Source organism: Lepisosteus platostomus, chromosome 6, assembly GCF_059453375.1.
Source record: "Lepisosteus platostomus isolate fLepPlt1 chromosome 6, fLepPlt1.hap1, whole genome shotgun sequence".
NCBI classification, from domain to species: domain Eukaryota; kingdom Metazoa; phylum Chordata; class Actinopteri; order Semionotiformes; family Lepisosteidae; genus Lepisosteus; species Lepisosteus platostomus.
In genome coordinates, this window is record NC_142616.1 from 11,545,632 (window position 1) to 11,560,357 (window position 14,726).

The 14,726-nt window shown below is 56.2% G+C and overlaps 2 protein-coding genes across 3 annotated transcripts in view; both read left to right on the plus strand.

Annotated features, from left to right (window-relative positions):
- Positions 1 to 853: 853 nt before the first annotated feature.
- Positions 854 to 3,618, plus strand: nop10 (NOP10 ribonucleoprotein homolog (yeast)). The gene is made up of 2 exons (XM_088634230.1): positions 854 to 1,064; positions 2,602 to 3,618. Exons 1-2 carry the CDS (start codon positions 1,011 to 1,013, stop codon positions 2,740 to 2,742), a joined length of 195 nt encoding a protein of 64 aa, XP_088490356.1. The 5' UTR covers positions 854 to 1,010; the 3' UTR covers positions 2,743 to 3,618.
- Positions 3,619 to 5,163: 1,545 nt separating this feature from the next.
- The window catches only part of slc12a6 (solute carrier family 12 member 6), a 35,318-nt gene continuing 25,755 nt past the window's right edge, over positions 5,164 to 14,726 (plus strand). For both annotated transcript variants that reach the window (XM_088634221.1, XM_088634222.1), the window contains exons 1-3: positions 5,164 to 5,676; positions 6,641 to 8,076; positions 14,046 to 14,137. In XM_088634221.1, coding sequence (XP_088490347.1) covers positions 7,860 to 8,076; positions 14,046 to 14,137 — 309 coding nt within the window. In that variant the 5' untranslated portion in view covers positions 5,164 to 5,676; positions 6,641 to 7,859. The remainder of the gene's footprint in view (positions 5,677 to 6,640; positions 8,077 to 14,045; positions 14,138 to 14,726) is intronic.

The following is a 14,726-nucleotide window of genomic DNA, read 5'->3' on the forward strand; positions in this document are numbered from 1 at the left end:
TCCCAGCAAGCTATGGGCACAAAGCAGGGTACACCCTGGACAGGACACCAGCCCCTCGGAGGACACACACACACACACCCTGGACAGGACACCAGCCCCTCACAGGACACACACACACACACACACACACACACACACACACACACACACACACACTCCCTGGACAGGACACCAGCCCATCATAGGACACACACACAGAGAGATACACACACTCACACCAAGGCCAGTTTTCCCAGAAGCCTCTTAACCCACCAGCATGTCTTCGGACTGTGGGAGGAAACCGGAGCGCCCAGAGGAAACTGACATAAACACGAGGAGAACATGCAGACTCCAGACAGACAGCACCCCAAGACTGGAATTTAACCCAAGGAGCCAGCACTGAGAGGCAGCAATGCTGGCCACTGTGCCAAAAAATAGGAAACGAGCTTCACAAATAGCAATTAAAAACAAAATGAATAGTTGTGATCTTCTGTTCATGCACCGACTGCTAGTAGTGTTGCAAGTGGAAAAAACTGCAGTGGTAGTATTACATCAACTATTAATATCAAAGTATATTTTATATTTGGATACTGGACACATCCAGAGCATGTTTGTACAGTACTGCTACTCCTCCTAATAGTACTGGGCTGTTTCTCTAATGTCACCAATGCCTCTGCTATTAACACTGTTACTGCTGTCAGACACAGGGAGAGCAGATACTGCGCAGACATGCCGCTGAGAGAAAATCCCGGACACGAACTGCTACCTCCGAGCACCAGGGGGCGGAGTTCCTCAGAAGGCGAGGAGGTCAACAACGCGCCCGACCGGAAATGACGCCGGCAAACTGTGCGCCCGGCGGTTGGGAGCGGAAGTGAGCTCATATTGCAAACGCACGAGGGAGAGGAGGAAGAAGTTGAGAGCACGTGTTGGTGTGTTTAGTCCTGCCGTCCGCTGTGAGAAAGTAGCAGCCGGTACCACCTTCATATCCACAGTTTGTACGGTTTGTGGACGTCTGCTGTGCGGCCGCCGCCATGTTTCTGCAGTTTTACCTGAACGAGAAGGGGGAGAGAATGTACACGCTGAAGGTGAGCGGTATTTCGGTGTTCAGTGAGACGTAGTATTTGTGTTTTTCAGTCCGGCTTTCAGCATTCGCACATAAAGCCGTAGCTGTAAACGTATAGCAACCGACCGGCGGTAGTGAACTGTAAACGAGGGACTACGGCCTTAACATCGCCTCCTGAAGCTGCAGTAGCAACATGATACTGTCCTGTTGTGTGTGTGCGTGCGCGCCACTGGTACTGACACAGCCAACATGGCAGCAGCAGGAGCAGATCCAACAGTGCCCACAATATTAATGTACTGGAGTGTCCAGTCAGTCAGTGTGTCTGTATGAACCCCTCTCTCTCAGTGCAGTGTTAATGTACTGGAGTGTCCAGTCAGTCAGTGTGTCTGTATGAACCCCTCTCTCTCAGTGCAGTGTTAATGTACTGGAGTGTCCAGTCAGTCAGTGTGTCTGTATGAACCCCTCTCTCTCAGTGCAGTGTTAATGTACTGGAGTGTCCAGTCAGTCAGTGTGTCTGTATGAACCCCTCTCTCTCAGTGCAGTGTTAATGTACTGGAGTGTCCAGTCAGTCAGTGTGTCTGTATGAACCCCTCTCTCTCAGTGCAGTGTTAATGTACTGGAGTGTCCAGTCAGTCAGTGTGTCTGTATGAACCCCTCTCTCTCAGTGCAGTGTTAATGTACTGGAGTGTCCAGTCAGTGTGTCTGTATGAACCCCCCTCTCTCAGTGCAGTGTTAATGTACTGGAGTGTCCAGTCAGTCAGTGTGTCTGTATGAACCCCTCTCTCTCAGTGCAGTGTTAATGTACTGGAGTGTCCAGTCAGTCAGTGTGTCTGTATGAACCCCTCTCTCTCAGTGCAGTGTTAATGTACTGGAGTGTCCAGTCAGTCAGTGTGTCTGTATGAACCCCTCTCTCTCAGTGCAGTGTTAATGTACTGGAGTGTCCAGTCAGTCAGTGTGTCTATATGAACCCCTCTCTCTCAGTGCAGTGTTAATGTACTGGAGTGTCCAGTCAGTCAGTGTGTCTATATGAACCCCTCTCTCTCAGTGCAGTGTTAATGTACTGGAGTGTCCAGTCAGTGTGTCTGTATGAACCCCTCTCTCTCAGTGCAGTGTTAATGTACTGGAGTGTCCAGTCAGTCAGTGTGTCTGTATGAACCCCTCTCTCTCAGTGCAGTGTTAATGTACTGGAGTGTCCAGTCAGTCAGTGTGTCTGTATGAACCCCTCTCTCTCAGTGCAGTGTTAATGTACTGGAGTGTCCAGTCAGTGTGTCTGTATGAACCCCTCTCTCTCAGTGCAGTGTTAATGTACTGGAGTGTCCAGCCAGTGTGTCTGTATGAACCCCTCTCTCTCAGTGCAGTGTTAATGTACTGGAGTGTCCAGTCAGTCAGTGTGTCTGTATGAACCCCTCTCTCTCAGTGCAGTGTTAATGTACTGGAGTGTCCAGTCAGTCAGGGTGTCTGTATGAACCCCTCTCTCTCAGTGCAGTGTTAATGTACTGGAGTGTCCAGTCAGTCAGGGTGTCTGTATGAACCCCTCTCTCTGTGTTTCTCTCTATCAGAAGGTGGATCCTTCAGGTCGGCCCACCAGCTCAGCCCACCCGGCCCGGTTCTCCCCGGATGATAAATACTCCCGCCACCGCGTCACCATCAAGAAGCGCTTCAGCCTCCTGCTCACTCAGCAGCCCCGGCCAGTGCTGTAACCGAGCGACGCCCGGACACGCTGGCCGCGCCGCAGAAGCCCTGACCTGCACTGGACTGTGACCACGCACGCCAGCGCGGAGGAGGGGAGGCGAGCGCGGAGCAGCGAGACGTGACACCCGAGTGAACCCCACCCTCTGAGCCCCGAATCCTGGAAGAACATCCTTCTGAACTGACCTGGACTTGAGTGCCCTTGGGATGGGTGGGAAGGGGGGTAACCTTGTGACTCAACCTCCAGTTCCCTCTCGCACCTGGGAGTGAAGTGAGGAGGCGGAGTGCTGGTGCTGATTAACCACACTGGGCTCTGCTCTGCCCCTCTCCTCCCTCCCTCTTCTCCTGCTGGTGCTGATTAACCACACTGGGCTCTGCTCTTCTCCTCCCTCCCTCCTCTCCTGCTGGTGCTGATTAACCACACTGGGCTCTGCTCTTCTCCTCCCTCTTCTCCTCTCCTGCTGGTGCTGATTAACCACACTGGGCTCTGCTCTGCCCCTCTCCTCCCTCCTCTCCTGCTGGTGCTGATTAACCACACTGGGCTCTGCTCTTCTCCTCCCTCCTCTCCTCTCCTGCTGGTGCTGATTAACCACACTAAGCTCTGCTCTGCTCTTCCCCTCTCCTCCCTCCTCTCCTGCTGGTGCTGATTAACCACACTGGGCTCTGCTCTTCTCCTCTTGTCTGCCCTGTTACCCAGGAGCTGGTTCATTGCTACAGTGCCCTGTGTTGATTTCTCAGTCGAAGTCTTGGCAGTATTGTGATGCAGCTCGATGCCCTTCAGCCTGTATCTTCCTTTTATTTACCATTGTGTCTGGAGCCGGGAGACTGCTCTTCACGAGATGATGACACACTCGGTGGTCCAACAATAAAGTCTGGTATTGACAGAGGAGCTGTGTGTTGCGTTTCTGTGACCCATGGCGCGGTGGTTGAGATCGGCGGGTCCCCTCGTCTGTGTTGGGGTTTTGTCCCAGCTGGACTCTCGGTTACAGGGCAGAACCCTCACATCTCTTGAAATGGGAAACTTTGAAGCCTTATGAATAGACAATATTACAAAGGAGGGGTCAACCAGGCAGTTTGGTTGTTAGTAGCTGATTGACCTCAGGAGCTCACCCAGCTGTGTCTGGAGAGAAGCCAGGGTATCGGCTTCAACAACAGGGCTGGGCAGCTTGTTCCCCACCCCCACCACCCTCTGTGTAAAGAAGAGCCTCCTGTCCTGACTGACAGAGATCAGGCTGTGCACAGCTGTGGCAGGAAGCTCCTGGCTGGCGTCCACGTGGTGAACCAGCCGGTCAGACGGATCAGGGAGCCCAGGTTCGACTGTGGGTACCTTGGCAGCCGCGCTCAAGCGTTCAGTTCCTCACTCGCGTAAAACTGAGGTCCTGCCTCTCTGTGGTCAGTCAAGACCCCAGGGTGTCTCTCAGGAAGAGTAGGGGTGTGACCCCAGTGTCCTGGACAGACTCCCCCTGGTCTTTACCAGTCATGGCCTCCTGATCACCCCCCTCTCTGAACTGGCCTCATCACTCTGCTCTCCTCCCCACTGAGAGCTGGAGCATCATCACACTGGGGGGGTGGAGGGGGTCCCCAGGACTGGACAGCGCTGCAAGAGGAGGGTCCAGGAAGGAGCTGTAGAGGGGTCAGGATATTAGAATTATCATTATCCGTGTTTCTCTCTGGGTGTCTCCCGGACACACGCAGGAGCTCCTGAATCTGGGGTTCGAGCCCAGGGGGTCATGAGAGATTGACATCACAGCCCCCCCCCCCCAGAGTCTGTGAAGGCCTCACAAACTGGCAGTTTTCTACAACTGTGCTTTTGCCACACCAGTCAGACCCGTTCAGGCAGGGAGCCGGGTCAGCGGGCGCGGGTTTCTCCCAGGCTGACACCCGAGGAAGCTCCACAGCCGAAAACGGTCTGTTTCTTTTCCTCTCTTTCCGGCGGGAGTAAACCCTCACTCGCTCCTTAACACGCAGACGCAGTATACAGGCCACCAGGGGTCCGTACCACCGTCACGCCTGACAGAAGACCGTTTCACAGCGGGCGGTACAGGTAAGGTACGCACAGCTTCCACCTGCTCCTGTCTCTGTCAACGTGAAATTGTTCCACAGCCAGTCTGTACCCAGGCCGTGTCACTCGTGTCTATAATAACGACGAACGGTGATGATTCACTCGATGACGGGCGATATTTTTGTATTGGGATTAAAAAGGAACCTGTTTCTCTGTTTATATAATTTGGCAGATCAATCTAGAACATTTTAACTAACCAAAATAAACGTCGTAGCTTTCCTGGGCTGCTTTCACCCAGAGGGGACAGTTGTCATCTCGATTAATGACTGATCTCCATGTACAACACGGGGGCCCTTGCCGGGATCATAGCAACGAAGAACTACAACTCCCGCCATGCACCGGCTTCCGGCCCAGCGGCTGCGCGGGCGGGGGCGCGCAGTGCAGACAGGGAAGCGGCTTTGCGCTGATGGGTAGGATGTTATGGGAGCCAACCAGCCAGCCGAGGAATAATCGCTAACCGAGCCGAGCCGGGAGCCGCGGAGATCCGAGGACTTTCCCACGCCACGGCACAGCGGGATATTACCTGTCTCGTCTCTGGACTTTTTTTTTTGAAAACTTAACAACAAGGAGAACAGCTACACACCTGCGTGTGTACGTGCTGGCGTCTCTGCTGCAGTTTTTTAATAGCCGTGGGCTCCTCTCTTGCGTGACCGCGGAGGGGAACGGATGCGGGTCGGTGCACGCGTGATCTCCAGGAGCAGAGGAGGCGCAGGGCTTCGCGGGGGGACCCAGGAAGAAAAGAGGGGGGAACCTGCCGGCTTTCGAACCCCCCCCCAGCCCGAGACAACCCGGCGGCGGCGAGGACCGGTCTGCGCTCCTCCGCAGACACACGCGTGTCCGTGTCCCCTCCGTGGGCCGGGGAGAAGCCGGGATCGCGGCGGCGGTCAGTATCTCTCTCTCTCTCTGTCCGAGACAGACGGTTTCATCGTGTTATTTTCTAGAAGGAAAAGCGGGCTCGCTGTCGGCTGCCGGGCTGGCCGGGCTGGGGGACGGCGTCTCCGCCGGTCCCGGCGATCTGTCAGTCGGTGAATCCGCGGAGGGGTTCTGCCCGAACCGCAGCCGGGTCCGGCTCTCCCTGCCCGGCCCGGGACGGCAGCTGTAGTCGCAAACAAACCCACACCCAACCCGCAGAGCTCGTCCGGACCTGTCCCCTCACTCTCTCTCTCACACACACACACTGAGCCCGAACCGGTTCCGCCCGCCCGCCCGGGGTGAGAGGCTCGGGTCCGACCCGGACACGCAGCCCGAGAAGGCTGCGTGTCGCGGCGGGAGAGCTGACGCAGGAACAAATCGGCGTGAATAACTCGGGCCTGTCCCAGTTTTTTTTTTGGTATTATTATAATAATAATTATTATTATTTATTATTATTTTCCCCCTGGAAAATACATCAATCCGTAAAACCCCCTCCCTCGCCCGGGGCCGGGGAACGCACGCCCGGCTGAGCCTGAGGTCCGACCCGTGACAGGCCGGTACCGAAGACAAACCCCAGCCCAGTCCGAACCGAAACCCCGAGAGGAGAAGTTGGTGTTGTTTTTCCCCCCCAAAAAAAAGTCAAACGTCATGAAAAGCTGCCGTGTCACTGTGGTGAAAAACAACCCGACGGGATGAGCTTGCAGCCGGTGACTTCAGCGCGGTGAATCGTATCTCTTTATTTTTATTAATATTATGATTTAAAAGGGCTGATCATTGTGAAGTCATGAGGTCTCCCTGACGCACAGCCAGCACGAGTTTCGCTTTTTATGACTTATATGTCCAAAATCCTCCAAAACTTTACCTTCTCCTCGATTCCTTCAAAAGTGGAGATTTGTCGTTGCTTCATTAATTTTTCTTGTTTTTTTTTTTTGCAGTGGTTCATATTCGCGGCCATCCCTGATTAAGGTCTTGGGAGTATTTGTTTTGGGGGAAAAAAAAACAAACAAGTCAATTGACGACCCCAGAGGAAACGCCGATAGAAGTATTGAAATATAGCGTCGCGTACCTGTGGAAAAACAGCGGTTTCACAGACGCGCCGCGCCGGAGTGCTGTCGGTGTGGGACCGGCTCTTCGTGGACACGGCTCTCGCTTGAGTCAGTAACGGTTTTATTGAGACGGCCCGGCTTTGTCAAACCGTCTGAATCGGCCGGAGCTGGCATTTGTACCGATGAACTGCTGTTTTGACAACTATTCATCTCAATCACTCGGAAGTTGGGCACAACAATCGACAGAAAGTCGTCTTTAAAAAACCGTCGAAAATTGATTTTCTTGGCGGGGGGGTGTTTTTAATTTAACGTCACGATATTCGAGTTTTTTTTGTTTGTCAACCAGGCTTACGGCGCCCGGACGTCTTTTCCGTTAAATGCTATTTTTTGGGAGGAGGGGGGGGGGAGGTTATTCAGTATTTTGTCTCAAAAGTATTTTGTGATTTTACCCTCATTTTAAAAAAAAATACCCCGGGGAAATCGTACCTTTTCCAGGCTGGTCCCTCAAAACCGTTTTTCTCGCCTGAAGTCACTTCTGGCGGCCAACGGCTCTGAGCGTTGACGTTGCCGGTATCGACGCGCCGAAGGACAAACGTACTTCCTGCGTGTCGGATAGTTTTCATTTAATTTTTTATATATTTTTTTAAAATTCAAACCGTGGAAGAACTCACTCGAGGCGACCGAAGCGCCGTTGTGGTTTTCCACGGGCCCACGGGGACGTGGGCGAGTGAAGACCCCGGGCCTCTTCCCGCCTCGCCGCCCGGCCGTTTTTATATTTTATTTCTTCTTACGTGTTTAATCATCCAGAAAGAGGGAGAGAGACGCCCGGATAGGCGGTTTGTTAAAACAAGCACACATTTGGTGGTGAGGAGGAATGCAGCGAACCCCGAAACGCTTCATTTTTTCGAAACGGTTGGACAGAAAATTGAGTTCGGTTCGGCTGGGTTGCGGGGGCTCGTTTTCCTCTTTCTCCGACAAGCGTGGGATTCCAGTGTACACACACAGACACATGTGAGTTCAACGCCACAAAACAACAACAACAAAACGGACAAGGTCTGCGAAGAAAAGAAAAAAAAGAGGCTCCACGTCGGGACCCGTCCGGGGCGCCATGTCCAGCTCGGTCCGGTTCACCGTGACGCCGACCAAGGCGGAGGACCTGCCCGGCGCGTCCGACACCTCGCCGGACCCCAGCTCCCGGGTCCGGTTCAGCTCCCAGGAGAGCGTCAGCCGCAGCGAGCCGCTCAGCGAGGCCTCGGGGGCGCTGACCACCTCGGCCGCCGACACCGGGGCGGACACGCCGGACCGCAGCGCGGCCACCGAGCACGGTAAGGGCACGGCCCGTCTCCCGCCCGCCCCGCTCCTCCCTTCCCCTTCCGCCGGTTCTGGCCCCAGAGGGGAGCGGCGGTCTGGGGGCGCTCACACCTCTTGCTGGCCCGGTGGGACCGGACTGGACCTGTGCCACGCAGCTGCCCGCCGCCCCATCCGCGGGGCCGACACCAGTGTCCCGGACCAGGCCCCGGGGGACTGTGGGAGACTGGAGCCGGTTGCCTGTTCCTCGCACCGCCTCGGTTTGCCGTGGGGCACCAGGACTACCTGCCCCGGGTTTCTGTCCCTGGCCGAGGGGCTCTTGTGTGCCCACGGGGGCCCCGAGGCGGCTGGCCAGCTCCGGCGGCGCTGGTGCCGGCAGGTGTGCGATGGGGGCCGTCTGCGGGGCGTGGACCCGCGCTCGGGAAAACCCGGAACGGCTCGGAGCGCTACGGGGCGGGAGCCCGGCCGGCCTGCCTCCGTCCCCCCCCGGCCCCGCAGGCGTAATCAAGGCCCCCCCGAACTTATCACCAGACGGCGGGTTCCACGGCAGAGTGGCGCTGGCCGTGGCCCTCCAGCAGGGGTCAGTGTGACGCGGCGCCGGCGACACGCACAGCCCAGGGAAAACAAGTCCTTCAGTGTGATCGTTCTCAAGGCCCCGCGGGAGAGAGGAGAGAGGTCCCCCTCTCGCTCGTGTGAGTGGCATGTGGTTTCCTCGCCCCGCTGTTTCTCTCCGCCTGTTGCCCCCTGGGGGGCCCAGCTGACGGGTCAGGCCTCAGCGGGATGGCGGGGGACTTCCTCGTTGCGCTGGGGGGGTCAGCGGGCTCGTGCGCTGTGAGCCCCCTCCCCCCACCACTGCCTGCCTCCTGCTGTCAGTATCGCTGGGAAACGCTCTGGCAAAGCACTGCTGACGGCCACTCGTGCTGCAGGCCGACCCTCGTACAGCAGGAGCTTGTTGTGCAGCGTGGGGACGTGTTGTACACCAGGAGGTTGTGAGGAGGTTGTTGTGCAGCGTGGGGACGTGTTGTACACCAGGAGGTTGTGAGGAGGTTGTTGTGCAGCGTGGGGACGTGTTGTACACCAGGAGGTTGTGAGGAGGTTGTTGTGCAGCGTGGGGACGTGTTGTACATCAGGAGGTTGTGAGGAGGTTGTCGTACAGAGGGAGGTTGTGAGGAGCTTGTTGTGCAGTGTGGGTACAGTGTTGTACGCCAGGAGGTTGTGAGGAGCTTGTTGTGCAGTGTGGGTACAGTGTTGTACGCCAGGAGGTTGTGAGGAGCTTGTTGTGCAGTGTGGGTACAGTGTTGTACGCCAGGAGGTTGTGAGGAGCTTGTTGTGCAGTGTGGGTACAGTGTTGTACGCCAGGAGGTTGTGAGGAGGGTGTCGTACAGCGGGGGGTTGTTGTGCAGTGTGGGTACGGTGTCGTACAGCGGGGGGTTGTCGTTGTGCGGTGTGGGTACGGTGTCGTACAGAGGGAGGTTGTCGTTGTGCAGTGTGGGTACGGTGTCGTACAGCGGGGGGTTGTTGTTGTGCAGTGTGGGGACGGTGTCGTACAGCGGGGGGTTGTTGTGCAGTGTGGGGACGGTGTCGTACAGCGGGGGGTTGTTGTGCAGTGTGGGGACGGTGTCGTACAGCGGGGGGTTGTTGTTGTGCAGTGTGGGGACGGTGTCGTACAGCGGGGGGTTGTTGTGCAGTGTGGGGACGGTGTCGTACAGAGGGAGGTTGTTGTTGTGCAGTGTGGGGACGGTGTCGTACAGAGGGAGGTTGTTGTTGTGCAGTGTGGGGACGGTGTCGTACAGAGGGAGGTTGTTGTTGTGCAGTGTGGGGACGGTGTCGTACAGCGGGAGGTTGTTGTGCAGTGTGGGGACGGTGTCGTACAGAGGGGGGTTGTTGTGCAGTGTGGGGACGGTGTCGTACAGCGGGGGGTTGTTGTGCAGTGTGGGGACGGTGTCGTACAGAGGGGGGTTGTTGTGCAGTGTGGGGACGGTGTCGTACAGCGGGAGGTTGTTGTTGTGCAGTGTGGGTACGGTGTCGTACAGCGGGAGGTTGTTGTGCAGTGTGGGGACGGTGTCGTACGGAGGGGGGTTGTTGTGCAGTGTGGGGACGGTGTCGTACGGAGGGGGGTTGTTGTGCGGTGTGGGGACGGTGTCGTACAGCGGGGGGTTGTTGTGCAGTGTGGGGACGGTGTCGTACAGCGGGGGGTTGTTGTGGTGCAGTGTGGGGACGGTGTCGTACAGCGGGGGGTTGTTGTGCGGTGTGGGGACGGTGTCGTACAGCGGGAGGTTGTTGTGCGGTGTGGGGACGGTGTCGTACGGCGGGAGGTTGTTGTGCAGTGTGGGGACGGTGTCGTACGGCGGGGGGTTGTTGTGCAGTGTGGGGACGGTGTCGTACAGCGGGGGGTTGTTGTGGTGCAGTGTGGGGACGGTGTCGTACAGCGGGAGGTTGTTGTTGTGCAGTGTGGGGACGGTGTCGTACAGCGGGGGGTTGTTGTGCGGTGTGGGGACGGTGTCGTACAGCGGGAGGTTGTTGTGCGGTGTGGGGACGGTGTCGTACAGCGGGAGGTTGTTGTGCGGTGTGGGGACGGTGTCGTACAGCGGGGGGTTGTGCGGTGTGGGGACGGTGTCGTACAGCGGGAGGTTGTTGTGCGGTGTGGGGACGGTGTCGTACAGCGGGGGGTTGTGCGGTGTGGGGACGGTGTCGTACAGCGGGGGGTTGTTGTGCGGTGTGGGGACGGTGTCGTACAGCGGGGGGTTGTGCGGTGTGGGGACGGTGTCGTACAGCGGGAGGTTGTTGTGCAGTGTGGGGACGGTGTCGTACAGCGGGGGGTTGTTGTGCGGTGTGGGGACGGTGTCGTACAGCAGGAGGTTGTTGTGCGGTGTGGGGACGGTGTCGTACAGCGGGAGGTTGTTGTGCGGTGTGGGGACGGTGTCGTACGGCGGGAGGTTGTTGTGCAGTGTGGGGACGGTGTCGTACGGCGGGGGGTTGTTGTGCAGTGTGGGGACGGTGTCGTACAGCGGGGGGTTGTTGTGGTGCAGTGTGGGGACGGTGTCGTACAGCGGGAGGTTGTTGTGGTGCAGTGTGGGGACGGTGTCGTACAGCGGGAGGTTGTTGTGGTGCAGTGTGGGGACGGTGTCGTACAGCGGGAGGTTGTTGTGGTGCAGTGTGGGGACGGTGTCGTACAGCGGGAGGTTGTTGTGCAGTGTGGGGACGGTGTCGTACGGCGGGGGGTTGTTGTGCAGTGTGGGGACGGTGTCGTACAGCGGGGGGTTGTTGTGGTGCAGTGTGGGGACGGTGTCGTACAGCGGGAGGTTGTTGTGCAGTGTGGGGACGGTGTCGTACGGCGGGGGGTTGTTGTTGTGCAGTGTGGGGACGGTGTCGTACGGCGGGAGGTTGTTGTTGTGCAGTGTGGGGACGGTGTCGTACAGCGGGGGGTTGTCGCTGTGCAGTGTGGGACGAGAGGGGAGACAGGCTCTCCTCCCACTGGAGGTGGAGAGAGCTGTGGGTCTCCACTGCGTGTGTGTCTCTGTGCGTGGAGAGAGGCGGGGGGGTGTGCCAACACTTCTGCCCAACACAGGCAGGCACCTGAAGCTCTTCCCTGTGGGCGAGCCCTGAGCGGTGCGGGTGACAGCTGAGGCCGTCAGGGGTGCAGCACCCCCCTCCTTCCACACCGTCCGCCAGAGCCACCCTGGGCCTCTTTCCCACAGCCACGGGACTGCGGAACCCCTCCTGACCCCCACTGAACACTGAGCGTCCTGCCGGGGCTCGAGTCCTGCACGAAGCGCACAGCTGCTGCGAGACGGGGTGATGTCATGGGCTCTCGCGTTCTGTGTCACGGTGATGTCATCTTTTACGTCCTCGCTTGCGGCCTTTGTTATGTGAGGCAACACCCAAGTCAGCATTTCGTTGTCCTCTGGGGCGCGTGCGACGCTGAACCCGCGCGCGATCTCGCCCGGAGGGCACGCTGGGACTGCGGGGCTCAGTTTGTCACGTGCGCGAGTGTGACTACCTGCCTGTTAGCTCCTGGGCTCCCATACAGAGACGTCAAAGGGGTCGCCAAGAACTTGGAGGTAGAACAGCAGCAGCAACAGGTTCAATAACATGCGTCTTCAAAGGAAAGGTCAGACACCTAGTGTGAGGAAAACACATCCGCGTGAGCCAGCGCCGGGGGCAGAGCTCAGTCATCTGATCGCTCGTGGGATAAAACTGTCTCCGAGTCTGGACGTCCGTGCCTTTATGGTCCTGTAACACTTACTGTACTGTATGAACCCCTCTCTCTCAGTGCAGTGTTAATGTACTGGAGTGTCCAGTCAGTCAGTGTGTCTGTATGAACCCCTCTCTCTCAGTGCAGTGTTAATGTACTGGAGTGTCCAGTCAGTCAGTGTGTCTGTATGAACCCCTCTCTCTCAGTGCAGTGTTAATGTACTGGAGTGTCCAGTCAGTCAGTGTGTCTGTATGAACCCCTCTCTCTCAGTGCAGTGTTAATGTACTGGAGTGTCCAGTCAGTGTGTCTGTATGAACCCCTCTCTCTCAGTGCAGTGTTAATGGACTGGAGTGTCCAGTCAGTCAGTGTGTCTGTATGAACCCCTCTCTCTCAGTGCAGTGTTAATGGACTGGAGTGTCCAGTCAGTCAGTGTGTCTGTATGAACCCCTCTCTCTCAGTGCAGTGTTAATGGACTGGAGTGTCCAGTCAGTCAGTGTGTCTGTATGAACCCCTCTCTCTCAGTGCAGTGTTAATGTACTGGAGTGTCCAGTCAGTCAGTGTGTCTGTATGAACCCCTCTCTCTCAGTGCAGTGTTAATGTACTGGAGTGTCCAGTCAGTCAGTGTGTCTGTATGAACCCCTCTCTCTCAGTGCAGTGTTAATGTACTGGAGTGTCCAGTCAGTGTGTCTGTATGAACCCCTCTCTCTCAGTGCAGTGTTAATGTACTGGAGTGTCCAGTCAGTGTGTCTGTATGAACCCCTCTCTCTCAGTGCAGTGTTAATGTACTGGAGTGTCCAGTCAGTCAGTGTGTCTGTATGAACCCCTCTCTCTCAGTGCAGTGTTAATGTACTGGAGTGTCCAGTCAGTCAGTGTGTCTGTATGAACCCCTCTCTCTCAGTGCAGTGTTAATGTACTGGAGTGTCCAGTCAGTCAGTGTGTCTGTATGAACCCCTCTCTCTCAGTGCAGTGTTAATGTACTGGAGTGTCCAGTCAGTGTGTCTCTATGAACCCCTCTCTCTCAGTGCAGTGTTCATGTACTGGAGTGTCCAGTCAGTCAGTGTGTCTGTATGAACCCCTCTCTCTCAGTGCAGTGTTAATGTACTGGAGTGTCCAGTCAGTCAGTGTGTCTGTATGAACCCCTCTCTCTCAGTGCAGTGTTCATGTACTGGAGTGTCCAGTCAGTCAGTGTGTCTGTATGAACCCCTCTCTCTCAGTGCAGTGTTAATGTACTGGAGTGTCCAGTCAGTCAGTGTGTCTGTATGAACCCCTCTCTCTCAGTGCAGTGTTCATGTACTGGAGTGTCCAGTCAGTCAGTGTGTCTGTATGAACCCCTCTCTCTCAGTGCAGTGTTAATGTACTGGAGTGTCCAGTCAGTCAGTGTGTCTGTATGAACCCCTCTCTCTCTGTGCAGTGTTCATGTACTGGAGTGTCCAGTCAGTCAGGGTGTCTGTATGAACCCCTCTCTCTCAGTGCAGTGTTAATGTACTGGAGTGTCCAGTCAGTGTGTCTGTATGAACCCCTCTCTCTCAGTGCAGTGTTAATGTACTGGAGTGTCCAGTCAGTCAGTGTGTCTGTATGAACCCCTCTCTCTCAGTGCAGTGTTAATGTACTGGAGTGTCCAGTCAGTCAGTGTGTCTGTATGAACCCCTCTCTCTCAGTGCAGTGTTAATGTACTGGAGTGTCCAGTCAGTCAGTGTGTCTGTATGAACCCCTCTCTCTCAGTGCAGTGTTAATGTACTGGAGTGTCCAGTCAGTCAGGGTGTCTGTATTAACCCCTCTCTCTCTCGGCAGATGGCAGTGTTAAGATATCCAGTGTTTACATCAATAATTGCCATGGTGTTGACGATGATGACTTCTACGATCGGAACTTGGCTCTATTTGAGGTCAGTCTGTTAACATGTTTGTCATTACAAATACCTGTTGTGCCTGCCTGAAAAGCCTGTCTGCTCATCTTTCTGTGTTAGTGCTTCCAAGTAATAAAAATTAATAATTGTAATAATTGCTAACACTTATATAGCGCTTTTCTGGACACTCCACTCAAAGCGTTTTACAGGTAATGGGGATCCCCTCCACCCCCCCAGTGTGATGATGCTCCAGCTCTCAGTGGGGAGGAGAGCAGAGTGATGAGGCCAGTTCAGAGAGGGGGGTGATCAGGAGGCCATGACTGGTAAAGACCAGGGGGAGTCTGTCCAGGACACTGGGGTCACACCCCTACTCTTTCTGAGAGACACCCTGGGGTCTTGACTGACCACAGAGAGGCAGGACCTCCGTTTCACGTCTCATCTGAAGGACAACGCCTTGTTTTCAGTCAAGTGTCCCCATCACTGTACTGGGGCATTAGGACCCCCACAGACTGCAGGGTGAGCGCCCCCTGCTGGCCCCACTAACACCTCTCCCAGCAGCAGCCTCAGCTTTCCCAGGAGTCTCCCATCCAGGTACTGGCCAGGCTCACTCCTGCTGAGCTCCAGTGGG

What these genes read in the sequence shown, in the direction of transcription:
- nop10 (XM_088634230.1), top strand. Translation starts at nt 1,011, where the DNA reads ATGTTTCTGCAGTTTTACCTGAACGAGAAGGGGGAGAGAATGTACACG. An exon ending in AGAGAATGTACACGCTGAAG is followed by an intron (nt 1,065 to 2,601) that starts GTGAGCGGTATT and finishes TCTCTCTATCAG; the next exon opens with AAGGTGGATCCTTCAGGTCG.